Consider the following 13,523-nt stretch of genomic DNA (forward strand, 5'->3'; position numbering starts at 1 on the left):
TCCGACCGATCCTGCCTCCGGGATCTCCTCCATGTAAGTGCCGAAGAAGAAAGCGTTCCTTTCTTTTTTCCCCTTTTCATGGTTATTCTGTTATTAATTAAAGACGCCTTTTTTGTTTTGGTTTTGTGTCACGGATCGATCGAACAGGAGGTTGCAAGTGAAAACTGCCTGGACGTAGCTTTGGTCGATTTGATCTCTAAAAGCGTCTTCGACATGGTCAGACGACGGAAAGAACCGGGAGAGATGCGCCGGTTGTTTGCATCAAGAATGATTTCACTTTTGAAGAACAGGAAGCCATCCGTAGAAAGAATGATTTCAGTCATGGAGAAGAGAGCGAGAGAATTTACAGCGAGAAGATTTCAGAGATTAGGGAGGCGTGTGGTGCAACAACTTCTGGCTAATCAAATAGCCATTCTAATCGCTATGATCTCCGGAACAAATTTGAATTATCAGCCTTAATTACATTCTATTTGTTCTTATATTTTTTTCTTAATTTGAATTATCTTTGCTTATATTTTTTTAATTTCTTTGTTTATTTGATTCTGTTGTTGCCATCGCAAACTCTATGCAAGATCATATTACCCAACATGTTTAGATCCAATTAAATCTCTTTTTGTTCTACTTAAATCTTACTAATCACATGGTTAAGCACTTCAAATAAAACAAAAAATTTCTTCAACGAATGAAAGAATGTACTGCTCTCCAATGGTCAAAATCCTAGCATCTAACTAAAACTCTGGAATCGTCAAGTTCATTGCATCAGAACAATCTTCCAATGCTCAGCCGCTATCGATCCAGTTGTAATGCAGAAATATAGCATGTGAGATCAACCCGTTAAGCACCGACATTGATCGGTCCATTCCGTTTCAAGTTATGACCCCTTCCTCGAGTTGGACCTTGTCCGCGACCACGGCCTGAAATGAAACACATGTGCCATTACTGAAGCTCCTTTCAACTTCCAACTTCACATTGACAAACTTACCTCTTCCCTGATTGTTTATGGGAACTTCATCGTTGTAGGCGTAGCCGCTGGTTTCCGGTGGATAATCAGGCTGGCCACCATATCCACCCCTGCCTCGCCCAGGGTACCGTCGGCCTCTGCCTCGGCCATAGCCAACTCTATTGTATCCATGAACTCTATCATCCCAACTTCCATCATCGTATTCTGTTTGGCCATTTCCTGAATTTACACAATCATATGCTGAGTAGCTGCATCTTAGCATTCACCCAAGAGATGATGGCTAAAAAGAGTAATCTATAAAATACCTCGAGCCCGCCCTCTGCCTCGACCAACAGGAGATCCTTCTGTAACCGTAGAAATAAAATCAGAAACAAATTGCATAACTACCTAAATGCATAGAGTTAAGATCATCTTTCACATGTTTACCTCCTTCGTAGTCAAATTCAACAAAGGGTTTCACCTGATCTCTAGGCAAAGGGGGTTGATACCTTCAAAAAGAAATTATTCCACGTCAACACTATGTTTAAGGAACCTAAACTTCAGGGGATAGAAAAATTCTTTAAAAAGATATGTATGAACACATCTCATCCCTTAAATGTATGAACACATCTCATCCCTTAAAAAGATATGTATGAACCTTTCAATTTTGGATCATGAAGAAAATACAAAGCAAAGTTTTAAGTAATTCTTAACTCTTCCTTGAGAGGCCAGTCAAAACTGAGAAATTCATTGCCTTAAATGTGCTTTATCAATATATAAATCAACCATACAAAACAAAAACAACAAAAAAAAATCAATTCAAAATCAATTTGTAAGATTATGAGAAGGTAGTCAATTACCCAACAGCTGATTTGTCCAGCTCCTGCTTGGATAAAGTTATGTTGATTACTGAGACATGCCTTGTAGTCTCAAGCCTGCAAATGATATTGTCAATAACTATGATATGTTTTATGTTAAAACTTTGACATGATAAAGCATTAGTCTGAAGCCTACAAATAATATGGTTAATAGCTAAGAGATATTTTTAATGTTCAAACATAAGCATGATTTTGCAACTTCCAAGCTCACTAAATGTTCTTCCAATCATCCAATCTGTTACTTCAAAAAAGAACAAAAAATAAAAAGCCAAGTTCTTACGGCAGTAAGCCTTCCTCTAATGGTTCCCATGTATCAGTTATGTCAGTAGATCCAATTACAGTATTTTGATGAAGGCCAACTATACGTCTCTGCATCATCATTATAGTTAAAATTTAATTAGTTATGTTACTTGTGTCTAGTTTATCTAGGAAATTTAAGGACTCCCATCATCATTATAATTGAAAAATCTAATGCACTTGTCAGGAAAACTTACTTATCTTTTAGAGCTTATGATGTACCTTAATCAGTTCCACAATCAAAACAGTCTTGTTAATAGCTCTTCCCATTGCCTTTAATACAATCTTATTTGAACCGTTTTCCTTCAAAAATGAAAGAAGTGAGATGAGTATAAGAAAAAAAAAACAAAAGAGCTAAACAAGTAATACTAATTTGGTAGAGAAATAGAACATTAGTTGGTAAAAAATGTTAATTCAACCCAATCAGCAATGTTTTTGCCTGGATATATCAGGGGAAAAAGTGGAAGCATTAAGTATTTCAAACATAGGGAATTAAGCATGTGATTTGGGTCTGATGTGTTTCTTGATGTGGATGCAAAAGGACAATAGGTAAATGTTGTGGAAATTAAAGAAAAGAAGATTGTTATTAGTATTCAAACATAAAAATAGGATTACTCACAAAAGAACTCCATGATCATTCCAGAGTAAAACATGCAAGTAAACAAATATTAAAATGCTTGGTATTCATTCATAAACATTTAGAACTCTCATGAATGAGGTATGCAGCACATGGGTGATTAATCCCAACAATTCCTTCACTAAAATTTACCACAGTCAAAATTTTCAAAAAACAAAATGTTAAGTATTACTACTATGAAGAACGATATAGTGGAGAAAGAACGAAATACCAACCTAAAAGGTTCAAACCAATTTTAAAGTTCAAATGACGTATACCTGAAGCAAGCTGGTGGCGTACGAGATATAGTTGCGCATCCTCCCTTGAGCCGTGATACGGATCTCGTTTTCATTAATCGGGGCCTCTTCCCTCGGTTTCTCTACCTTTTGGTACCGATCCATCTTCTCATCCACGCATGAAACAGGAAAAAAAACACACACACAATTTGGACACCACCAATGATAATATCCTTGGTACTTGAAAATGCTCAGCACAATGGACAAAGATCGGCACATTTTAAAAAATGCTTCTTGCAAAAAATAGCGTCAAAATAGCGAACTATACACCAAATTCTTCCATTCAAAGAGAAACTACGATTGAATCAAGAAAACGGAGAACGATTCCGGATTGTTTCTCCACTTTTTCCTTCCATTTCGAAACCCCCATAATGATTATTTTTTTTTAAAAAAAAACACAACTTTTGACCATCACAATTGCAGCTCCAGTCGAAATCAAGGAAGAAACACAACCAGAAACAACGAAAGAGGAGGACAGCCATCTTCTCCATTGCCTACCTCGGTCTTCACTGCCGCTCGTTGCCCTCTACGGCTCGTATACCTATTTTCGACCCCGGGGAGAGTTATCACCACAGAGCGCTCCTTGCCATAGAAAAATCCGTATGGGAAGCGCGCGACCGGTTCTCGTTCGGGCTTTGGGCCGTCGCCGAATCGACTAATGACCCCCGATCGATTACTTAATTACCATCAAGTCCAAAGAAATATCTGCCGTAGGATACTGAAGATGTACGGCGGTGATTAGTGCCGATGGAGTTGGGCTTTATGAGTGTCCTTCCCAAAATGCTATTTTCTTTTAAATTTAATTTGTTAAAAGTAATTGTTGTGGTAGAAAATATATTCTATTAATGATGTTTTTCCTTATCATTTTCTAGTTTTTATAGGATTAATATTATGTTTACTTGCACAACACCAATTTTAAAATATTATATTATTTTAAATAAATAATAATAAATTATATTTACCCCATGCAATTGAGTCTTCAATTCCTTTGAAATTATGCAGGGCATTTAACGATAACTTGAAATTATGTAGGGCATTTAACAAAATAAAACTAAGTTTAAGGGTAATAATAAAAAAAATTCTTAACTCAAAGTGTGAAACGACGATGGGAAACGGTTCGATAACGGATCCCGTCCCCCGTTGTGTTCCAATCCGATAGGAAAACTGGAAAGAAGGGGGGAGGAAACGAGGGGCAATCAGTCGTTAGAGTGATCAATCGCCGTCAGAGGCGGCTGCAACCGGATTGCTCTTTCTCCCCGCCTTTCCTCTCGATCTCATAGTTTCAAATCCTTATCCATGTTATGTTCCCCGAACTCCTGGCGAATCTGGATTGATTTGGCAATTTTCTGAAGGAGTTGTTGTTGGTGGATGAGAAGTAGAGCTAGAAGATGAGGAAGAAGCTAGGCACCCGATTCCCGGCGGTAATTTCTTCCTTTTTCATTTTTGAATATATAAAATCTCGAATGATTTCCTTTTTGTATTTAGTATCCCAACTCGGATCTGTGATCCGATGTTCTTGAGGAGTCCGTTCGTCTACGAGATCTAGGGATGCCTCGTGGCGGCCTGATTCCGAAAGCCCTAATAAAAGTTTGCAGTTTTAAATCTGAGCTCTATTGACTTTTTTTTTCTGGAATAAGTAAATTTTTTGTTTCTTTGATCTTGGTTAATTGCAATAAGGGATCTAGTTTTTCGGTGGTGAGGCTGGGAGAGCGGAAATATAACATTGGATTGGTTCAGATGCTCGTGAATTAGTCGTTGTGGCGTTGCATGTCAAAGTATTTGTCTAACGCTACGAACTGGACTGGCGAGGAGAGATCCACTTTCAAGGATCTATCCCTTATCAGCCTGGTTGAGAACGAACACAAAGGGGTTGACGTGGTCCTCTATGGAGAGCAGGTCTTGCAACAATCTATACAAATTGTAATAGTAAAAAAAAAAAGTACTCAGATAGAGGAAATCTATGGTAGGTCAAGCACTTCTATTATTTATATTTTTAATTTTACATCCATGACTTTCATAGTAGGACAATTACACAGTTAAAACTCAGGACTACTTTTCATACGACTTTAATGAGCCCATTCTTCATTCATGAAATATTTATGTTGTTTTGTGAGTTGATGATAACGGTTCATACCATTATTTGTCCAATGGCCACTGACATGTCTTTGATAAACCAGTTCCCATGTATTTGAGATACTCTTGGGTTCTTGACCTTGCTATTTATATATGGTTTTCTTTCTTTGTTTACCTTATATACATGTCAAACTACAAACATAGCAAAGATCCCTCACTGGATAAGCACGCTGATCATTTATAGTTTAGTATCATTTCTTGTGGTGTCACAAGATCATAGCATATATTTTTTTGTTCGTCACTAATTCTTTGGGGAAAAGAAATCGTAGATTTTGATTTTATTTTCCTAAACAAATCAAATGAAACTATCTTGGAAGGTATTCTCTTTGTTATCAGTTTGTATTTATTCTTGTACAGCTACCACACTTCTTAGATGTTTACAAGAGTTTAACACTAAATGCAATAGTTACGAGGTTATATTACAATGAGTTGAAACTCATGGTTATCGCATATTTTTGTTTTTACAGTCGAGAATAAAAAAGATAATGCAGGCAGATGAAGATGTTGGCAAGATTGCGTTGGCTGTGCCTCTTCTTGTATGTATGTATCTGTGCATTTCTGAATTTCATCGTGTCATTTCTTTATTATTGTTAGCATTTTATCTTGTTAGCATGCTTTCAGACTTCCTAATAGGTGTTAACTTGACCTGATTGTTTGTTACTAACTGCTCTTTTGAACGACTCTCGCTTGTGTGATGAACTATTTTAATTTTCAAGTTCTTGTCAGTGTCATCATTCCCTCCATCAAATATCTTGTTTATTTAAGGCAAATTGACTGATAAAGATTTTGAGAAAACCAATTGGTGTAGTTTATAACCCTAATGCATTTGTTTGGCATTAGTATATTCTCCTTCAAAATCCCTTTGCCTATCATTTGCCATTCACTGAAGAATTAGAGTCTCATCAATTGATTAACATTATGTGAGAAGTAAATCATGTAATTGTTCACAGTTGGTTTATAACACAAACTTGACAGGAAGACACTATCCGCATTGGTTATAACAACTTGCATGGAGTTTTGAAGTTCAATGAATTTTCTGTCAGAAGGGGAGCCTTCGTGCAATGGTAGCATTGTTGTCATGCGACCTTGAGGTCACGGGTTCGAGTCGTGAAAATAGTCTTTTGCAAAATGTAATATAAGGTTGTGTACAATAAATCCAATATGGTCCCCGAGACCACGCACTAGTAGGAGCTTCGTGTACTTGGTTGCTCGTAATGAATTTTCTGTCAGTGCCTTATCTTTGACTGGTGCCTTTTAACTCCTGAACTTTGATCAAGCTCCAAAATGAACTGCATGATAAAATCTATTAAAAATTATTTCTTAGTCATGTTTGCCATAGTGGATACCTGACTGCTTTTTTTTTGTCACTGAATGCATTGATATTTGGTCTTCAAAAATGAAAGGCCTTGCAAGTCAATGAAATCTTTGGAAATATGCTCTACCTGACAAGGTGATGATAAACATTGGAGTCCAAACCATGCAAATGTAGGAGGGAGGAAAGGACAATGTCCTCTTAATCCTAAAGATTTTTTTTTTTTTTGGTATAAGTAACTTGACCTTTGTGTGTTTGAATAAAGTATATTAATGAAACCTTTTCAAATTAATCTATATGGCCTCCGTGAGAAGCAAGGTCATAGGAGACTTTTACATGCGGTGAATTCATATAAATTCTCTGGTAATCGATGTTATTTTTCTAAAAGAAAAAAAAAAAGAAGATAAAAAGCTGATACATGTATCTATTCCTTGCAATGCATCTACACTTCCACTTCAAAAATTAAAGGCTTTACATGTCAATGAAATCTTTGGAAATATGCTCTACCTGATGAGGATACATTAGAGCGCAAACCATGCATTTTTTGGAGGGAGGACAGGACAATGCCTTCTCAATCCTAAAGATTTATTTATTTATTTTTGAAGTAACTTGACCTATATATGTTTGAATAAAATATATTAATGGAACCTTTTCAAGATACTCCATATGGCTCCCATGAGAGGCAACATCATGGGAGACTTTTACATGGGGTGAATTCATGTAAATTATTCAGTTATCGATGGTTATTTTTCTTAAAGGAAAAATGCTGGCATTTGTATCTATCCCTTGCAATGCATCTACACTTCCACTTTGATTACCTATTTTTTTTAATTGTTATAATATACATAATTTATCTTTTGCAGTGTAAGAAAACAGATTAACCATCACAGAACCATAGAACTTAGCGAGATTGTTCACATTAAATTCTGATTTTTTTTCCTTTTCTAATACAGTTTTGAGTAAAAAATAATGATAGTTTTATATGCAAAAATTTTAAAGATAAAACAGCAGTGGTTAATGTATTGTTTGTTGACTTTTTACAGCAAAGGCTTTGGAGTTGTTCTTGCAAGATCTTTGTGACAGGACATATGAAATTACTCTCCAAAGGGGAGCCAAGACATTGAATTCTTCACACCTGTAAGATAACTTACTTTTACACTTTATTTAATGAATTAGCAGCGGCCTGGTTTGAAGTTTAGTAACTTGTGATCATTTCATTAACCTATAAGTAAATATTTCATTGCTAGTTGTATGCTTAGTTTCTAAAGCAGGTGATTATTTTTACAAAAGTAGATCTAGCGGATAATGCACTGTCTTGGCAGACAAGAATGCTTTCTCATATGTGCTTATTTTAAATACAATGATCTTAAATATACACATATATGCCTATTTATCATTCAATAATTAATTTTCAATATTTTTGTTTCAGCTTGTCTATACTGTTACTGACTACAACAATGTTTGTCATCCATGTCTTCTAATGTCACGTGCCCTGTGGGCAATATCAAATGAATGTGTTCTTCTTGTTTTAGTTGGTTGTGTTGTGTGCATTATTGTTTTATACCATTTCTTCAAATTTGAAGTATCAGCCCACTGTAATCTTTGGGCTGAGCTGGACTTGTATGAATATGCTCATTTCAATTTAGACTAATTCCATCCCTATCCCATAAGGCCTTTTCTCCCTGAAAACAAAGGCAAGAGTGAAACCTCAGGGGCATGGTTGAAGGGGACATTATGTTCATATCACGGAGTAAAAGTTATAAATACAAAAAAACCTTTCACCAAATAGCATATTCAAGATTTAGTACTTTCAAAAAAATCATGCTATATTATCACAAAAGGGTAAGGTCCAATATTTTGAACCAAAGATATGGAAATATATTGTATGAAGATATATTGAGCCATACTGTGGATCCAATCAGATCTATAATTTGTTGTAACCCGTTCCAACTTGCAAAATCATTATATCTGAACGTGTTTAAAAATTGTGAGTATAGCCTTAAATCTATTTACGACTACTTGAACTGAGATTAAGGTTAGGTTTCAAATGAATATTTATTTTATTGAAAGCTTGAATTGAGGATGAATAGGCCCTGCCTGTTTCAATTTGAGAAGAATTAAGAGGTTGATAGAAAGATCGAGACTGAAATTATTAAGGAAAAACTGAGATACTTGGGGAGTTCAACTGTCCAAGAGGAATACTGCTTTTGGGTTGGATTGCTTAATACAAATCGAACAGCCGTTCTCAAACCTAGAGTAGAACTTTGGTAAAGTTTTACTTTCTATATAATGTTCGAAAAGTGGTTCAAATTTTTGTGACTTTCTACAATCGGAAGACTAACTTAACTCATTGTCGTATTGTGTTTGTTACAGAAAACAATGTGTGAAGATTCATAGTGCTTATGATTTTTTAACTGGTGTTGTCAACAAGGTACCCAACCTTGGTGGCATGGAAACTTCTGAAGATGACAAGGGAATCGGTCACAGAAGGTAATGCTTAATCTATTTATTGTAGATATTAATACATATCGAAACAAAAATGTTACGATTAGCAGTCATCAACAAGGTCCTGATTGTTTTATCAAAATTCTCAGGAAGACACTGCCACCTGGGGATGACATCGATAGCAATGAGGACCTTCAATTGAGGTCCCCTAAAATGGTACCTCGCTAGAAGTTTGTTTCCTGTGCCAAGTTAACCGCCTTGCCCATTTTCCTGATGCACGGCCCTATTTTATGACAGGCTATGATGGATGCTAGTGTTAGTCCTAGAGGTCGTGGCAGAGGTAGAGGAAGAGGCAGAGGACGAGGCCGGCCACCAACCAAGCATAGAGAGGAACGGTATGTGAAATGTGAAGATGACGACGACGACATAATGTTAGGGGATCAGGATGAGGCCCCGATTGGACAGCCTGTACAGTCTGAGATTGCTTCTGCTTCCTCGGCTTCAATCATTGCGGGACCTGCAACTTCAACCGCAGTCGAGATTAAGCAAGATCAGCAAACTGCTTGGCATCCGCCTGACGGAGTGGCCAACATCGGCATAGAACCACCCAGACTTGTACAATTAACCGTGCGGATAGACGAGGATGAGGATTATGACAACGAAGATTAGTGAAGCTGATTGTAATTTTTTAACCTGTCTAGTTACTAACTAAGCTATTTCGCCTGTAAATTTATCTCATCCCTAAAGCAGGGTTAGTGTTTAGGAGCTTTAGCTAAAACTACGTAATATTAGAACATTTTGTGATAGATATTAGAGTACAATGTTAGAACGAACATAAATGATGAATATTAAAGTTTCTTTAATAAAAATTGTCACATTGTAACTCTTTGGATAAGAGTGTTATCATAATATTAGAATATTTTAGAAATAAAAAAATGCTTTAATATACAAAAGTAAGTGTGTTACTAAAAAAAGCGGTGTATTTTCTTTTATCCGGAGCGTTTTTTAGTAACAAAAATACAGTATAACACTGACGAATAATATAACATCTACGAGTCAGCACACGCGATGGGGTGCAAACCCTTGTGGATCATTCCATTCGTCGAGTTTGGGAGCTACTCGGGCGTCAAGAAACCCCAGGGCTCAGCGTTGGTCTGATCCACGCCGGAGGCTTTCCGCTGAAGGAGACGTATTTGGTTGCCGATTTTTTGATCGAATTCGCGGATGCTTGATTGGTGGGAATCGACGCGGTAGCCTCTTAGGTTCGCTTTGGTTGGATCCGGGAAGATGATAACGCGATCGAATCTGGCGGAGCAGCTCAGGGAGTACCAGATGAGATCCAAGCACGAGTGGGCCACCTTATCGTTCTTCTCCTCCACCGCCACCAACACTTCCTCCTGGTAATAATTTGATCGTGCCCCATTTTTGTTCATAGTTGTTTCATGATGTTCTTGTACGCTTGTGGAAAATAGCTGCTGGACGAGAAATAAAAAGATCCATCCGATATGTCTTGTTAGCATTGCGAATCGAGTTGCTGGATCTGGTCTAAATAGTTCTTTCGATTTATGTTTAAATTTTAGGATCGGAGTGGGAATTAGATGATCTAGCCATTCTATTATGCGAATTAGTAATGTTACTTGTTTCTTTTGTGTGCCATACTTTATTGAAATCATTTTGGTAACATGCTTAGGAAACATTACTCTTCTCAAAGTGTATATGGAACATGAATGGAATTCTCGAGATCCATTAAATATGCAAATTACAATAGTGAGATCTAGTTTTGCAACAAGAGTGTAAAATGCCAAACCAAATTGAAAAGACCAATCATGTGGTAGTAATGCTGTACCAGATTATAAGAACGGTTTAGTTTGTACGAGAAAGGAATCTTACATAGCTACATTACTTATGGTTGTTGTCCAGGCTTCAGAAAGTAGCATATCAAAATTCTCTTGAAATGACTGAGACAACAGGTTGAAAATTTAAAGTTCAAGTGATTGACCTTCAACTTTCTCCAATTTGTCAATGATCCTAACTGAGTCAAGCTTCTTTGTTTAGTCTGATTATGCATAAAGAAGTGACTCAATTTGACTTATTATTGTTAGTTTAGTCCAACTAATTCGTTTTGTTTTTTTTTTTTGTTGGAACCATCTAGTGGACACCCCTACTAATTGCAATCTTTTTCCTCTATGTTTAGACTAATATAGAAAAAAGTAATGCTGAGAGACTGTGGTATTCCTTGCCGTGATACAACACGTTTCAAATTCTTTAGTTGGTAGGTGATGAAAGAGTGGATTCTTAAGGGCCATGAGTTCCACTATTATCAATTCTCTCATTACTGACAAGAATAGCAGTGAACAAAGGGTAATGTGGCCTGTAGCTTCATACCCGTCCCAAAGGATCAGATGTACACTAGGTTGATACTATTTGTAAATTTTAATGAGCCATGACTGTGAAATTTAGGTGTGAAGCAAGATGGCAAGTGCAAACTGAAAAGAAAAATTTATTGTGTGTCAAATAAATGTTTGCTGCTTTATTATTGTAATTGAACATTTTGTTCTTATAGACGTTCGTGCCATTAGTGAAACGACTCGAATGATATCACGAGCCAAGGGCTTCTCGAATGGATGTGTGAGTGGCTAGTTAATCCTTTTTCATCCAAAGGATAACAGCAAGCAAATGTATGCAAATGTCTACAAACAAAGAATAATAATTACCATATGTACATAAGAGATCGTCATGGACTGACATGTCTCCTCCACCTTATCAAATTTATGGTCATCAAACAGCACACTCCCCCATAGGATTGGCTTGCACCAAAATATAGCAGGACCTCTACTTGTGTATTAGTGCTGTTCGGTTGCAGCACGTTCCAACTGCTACCCACTTGTAAGGATCCTCTATTGTTATGCTAAGGGATTTCAACCATTTTTTTACAGTTTTTAGCTCAGTTTTCTTGCTGAAGTCATGATGATTCCTTGAGAGACATGCTACAACTATTAAGAGGACAAAAAGTTTGTAGATAGAGATTCCTGTGCCCAGGAGAGCTGTTGCTATCTAGAGAACTAGCTAGTGAGGTGAGTTTTTGTCTCTATTTCTCTAATCCTAAGAAAAATATATATGTAGGAGAATTGCTAGCTTTGTTGTACACATTGTAGCATAGTTTAACTTGGAATTTTCTCCTTTTCTTTTCATATCAAATAGATTTGAAAGCTTAGGTTGAACCAAAGTCTATTGCCCCTGTTTTTTTTCCCTCTCTAGTGCATTTAGCATTTATCATCTCTTGTTGTGTTAGAGGAGTTTGTTCTCAATCGTCCATACAGTTATATTATTGGAGGCAAACATTCTGCTGCATATCTTTTAAAAGGGATTTTCACATTCTAGGCATGCTGGTGTTAATCTGTGTAGAGCAGTTGTATTACTACATCTTCTTTATTGTGGTTATTAATGATAATATTTGATTGTAATGATATCAGTAAGTGATGCGATGCAAGAGTGGTCTCAACTTCAAGAATTAGAGTTGATTTGACCCACCTAATACTTTTTACATCAAGGAAACTATTAGGCGATTTAAATATTATAGTTCCTTCATTTACCTTCATCTTTATCCTCAGATGTAGCAACTATATTTTTAGTTTTAGCAAAAATGTATGGTATCTTAATCAAAGCCATGTGATTTCCTCCTACTTCTTTGACGCTATAACCCTGTTTACTTAGTGATTATTCAGTCATGCTATTTATTCTGCAGAAGCAATTTAGTCATTTTACATGCTTACCTCTGGGTAATATTTCTACAGGGTGGACGCAATACTTGTGGTATGGGAGCTGTCTATGTTGGCTTGCCTAATTTTCTCGGGGGTTGCTTTGTTTTTCCGGTACATGAAGGCTGCTTTGGTCTTAATCTCTCTCACTTTTCTTATGTTTTTGTGCATCAAAGTAACAAAGCAAGTAAGAAGAAACAGGAAGATGAAGAGAAAAATGCTTCTACCATTATCAATGTAAAATTGTAACTCTGGCATTCCGATGCCTATCTGATTCTTGATCAAATGATTTTACAAATAGTTCTGTAGCTTGCTTCCATCAATAGTTTAGCCAACACCTTTGGCTGAAAAAAAAGAAATTATAATCGTATGCATATACAGTTTGACTTCTGGTATATTTTATTGCAAAATTCTACTCAACAAAATGTCAGTCATTATGATCTGGGATTATTCCTGTTATTACTCACGAGATGTTGCTATATTTTTGGCCTTGTTTCTGAGTCGATGATTGGCTCTTTCTCATTGGAACAGTAGTATACAATTTGGTTTTTTGTTCTCACCTTTTTTCATCGGAATAATTGGCCCTTACCTAAACAATAATTAGCCATTCCATTAACATAAGAAGTTGTTCAAGTATTTTTTTTTTCAATTTGGTTTTATGAAAATTTTTCACTTGATCATCAAATAAATTCAGAAAGTATAAATGAGTCACGAAGACTTTCCAATATCATGAGTTATTCGAGTATCACAAGATATTTATTTGTACCGCATAGGATTCGAACCATTATTATTTGAAAAATTCATCCTTCATTTATCATCGCTCTCAGCCTTTATATTATATATTAGAG

At 36.3% G+C, this 13,523-nt stretch overlaps 3 protein-coding genes across 4 annotated transcripts; 2 read left to right on the forward strand and 1 right to left on the reverse strand.

Annotated features, from left to right (window-relative positions):
* Nucleotides 1-652: 652 nt before the first annotated feature.
* LOC121990698 (ribonuclease P protein subunit p25-like protein) lies at nt 653-3,626 on the reverse strand. 2 transcript variants are annotated; one of them, XM_042544788.1, is made up of 9 exons: nt 3,526-3,626; nt 3,010-3,132; nt 2,338-2,418; nt 2,099-2,187; nt 1,801-1,875; nt 1,388-1,449; nt 1,267-1,305; nt 983-1,180; nt 653-914 (listed from the first exon to the last, which is right to left on the reverse strand). In XM_042544788.1, exons 2-9 carry the CDS (start codon nt 3,130-3,132, stop codon nt 835-837), a joined length of 747 nt encoding a protein of 248 aa, XP_042400722.1. In that variant the 5' UTR covers nt 3,526-3,626; the 3' UTR covers nt 653-834. The 2 variants fall into 2 exon arrangements, with proteins under 2 accessions (XP_042400722.1, XP_042400721.1); XM_042544787.1 differs by lacking the exon at nt 3,526-3,626 and having other exon boundaries at nt 3,010-3,513.
* A 548-nt stretch (nt 3,627-4,174) lies between these two features.
* On the forward strand, nt 4,175-9,812 carry LOC121989676 (dr1-associated corepressor homolog). The gene is made up of 6 exons (XM_042543856.1): nt 4,175-4,448; nt 5,628-5,700; nt 7,516-7,609; nt 8,846-8,962; nt 9,067-9,133; nt 9,215-9,812. Exons 1-6 carry the CDS (start codon nt 4,416-4,418, stop codon nt 9,584-9,586), a joined length of 756 nt encoding a protein of 251 aa, XP_042399790.1. The 5' UTR covers nt 4,175-4,415; the 3' UTR covers nt 9,587-9,812.
* A 160-nt stretch (nt 9,813-9,972) lies between these two features.
* On the forward strand, nt 9,973-13,070 carry LOC121989677. Its single transcript, XM_042543857.1, has 2 exons — nt 9,973-10,317; nt 12,712-13,070. The coding sequence occupies exons 1-2, from the start codon at nt 10,205-10,207 to the stop codon at nt 12,914-12,916; spliced, it is 318 nt and encodes a 105-aa protein (XP_042399791.1). The 5' UTR covers nt 9,973-10,204; the 3' UTR covers nt 12,917-13,070.
* Nucleotides 13,071-13,523: the final 453 nt, after the last annotated feature.

The sequence above is a fragment of the Zingiber officinale genome, chromosome 6B, assembly GCF_018446385.1.
Source record: "Zingiber officinale cultivar Zhangliang chromosome 6B, Zo_v1.1, whole genome shotgun sequence".
NCBI classification, from domain to species: Eukaryota; Viridiplantae; Streptophyta; class Magnoliopsida; order Zingiberales; family Zingiberaceae; genus Zingiber; species Zingiber officinale.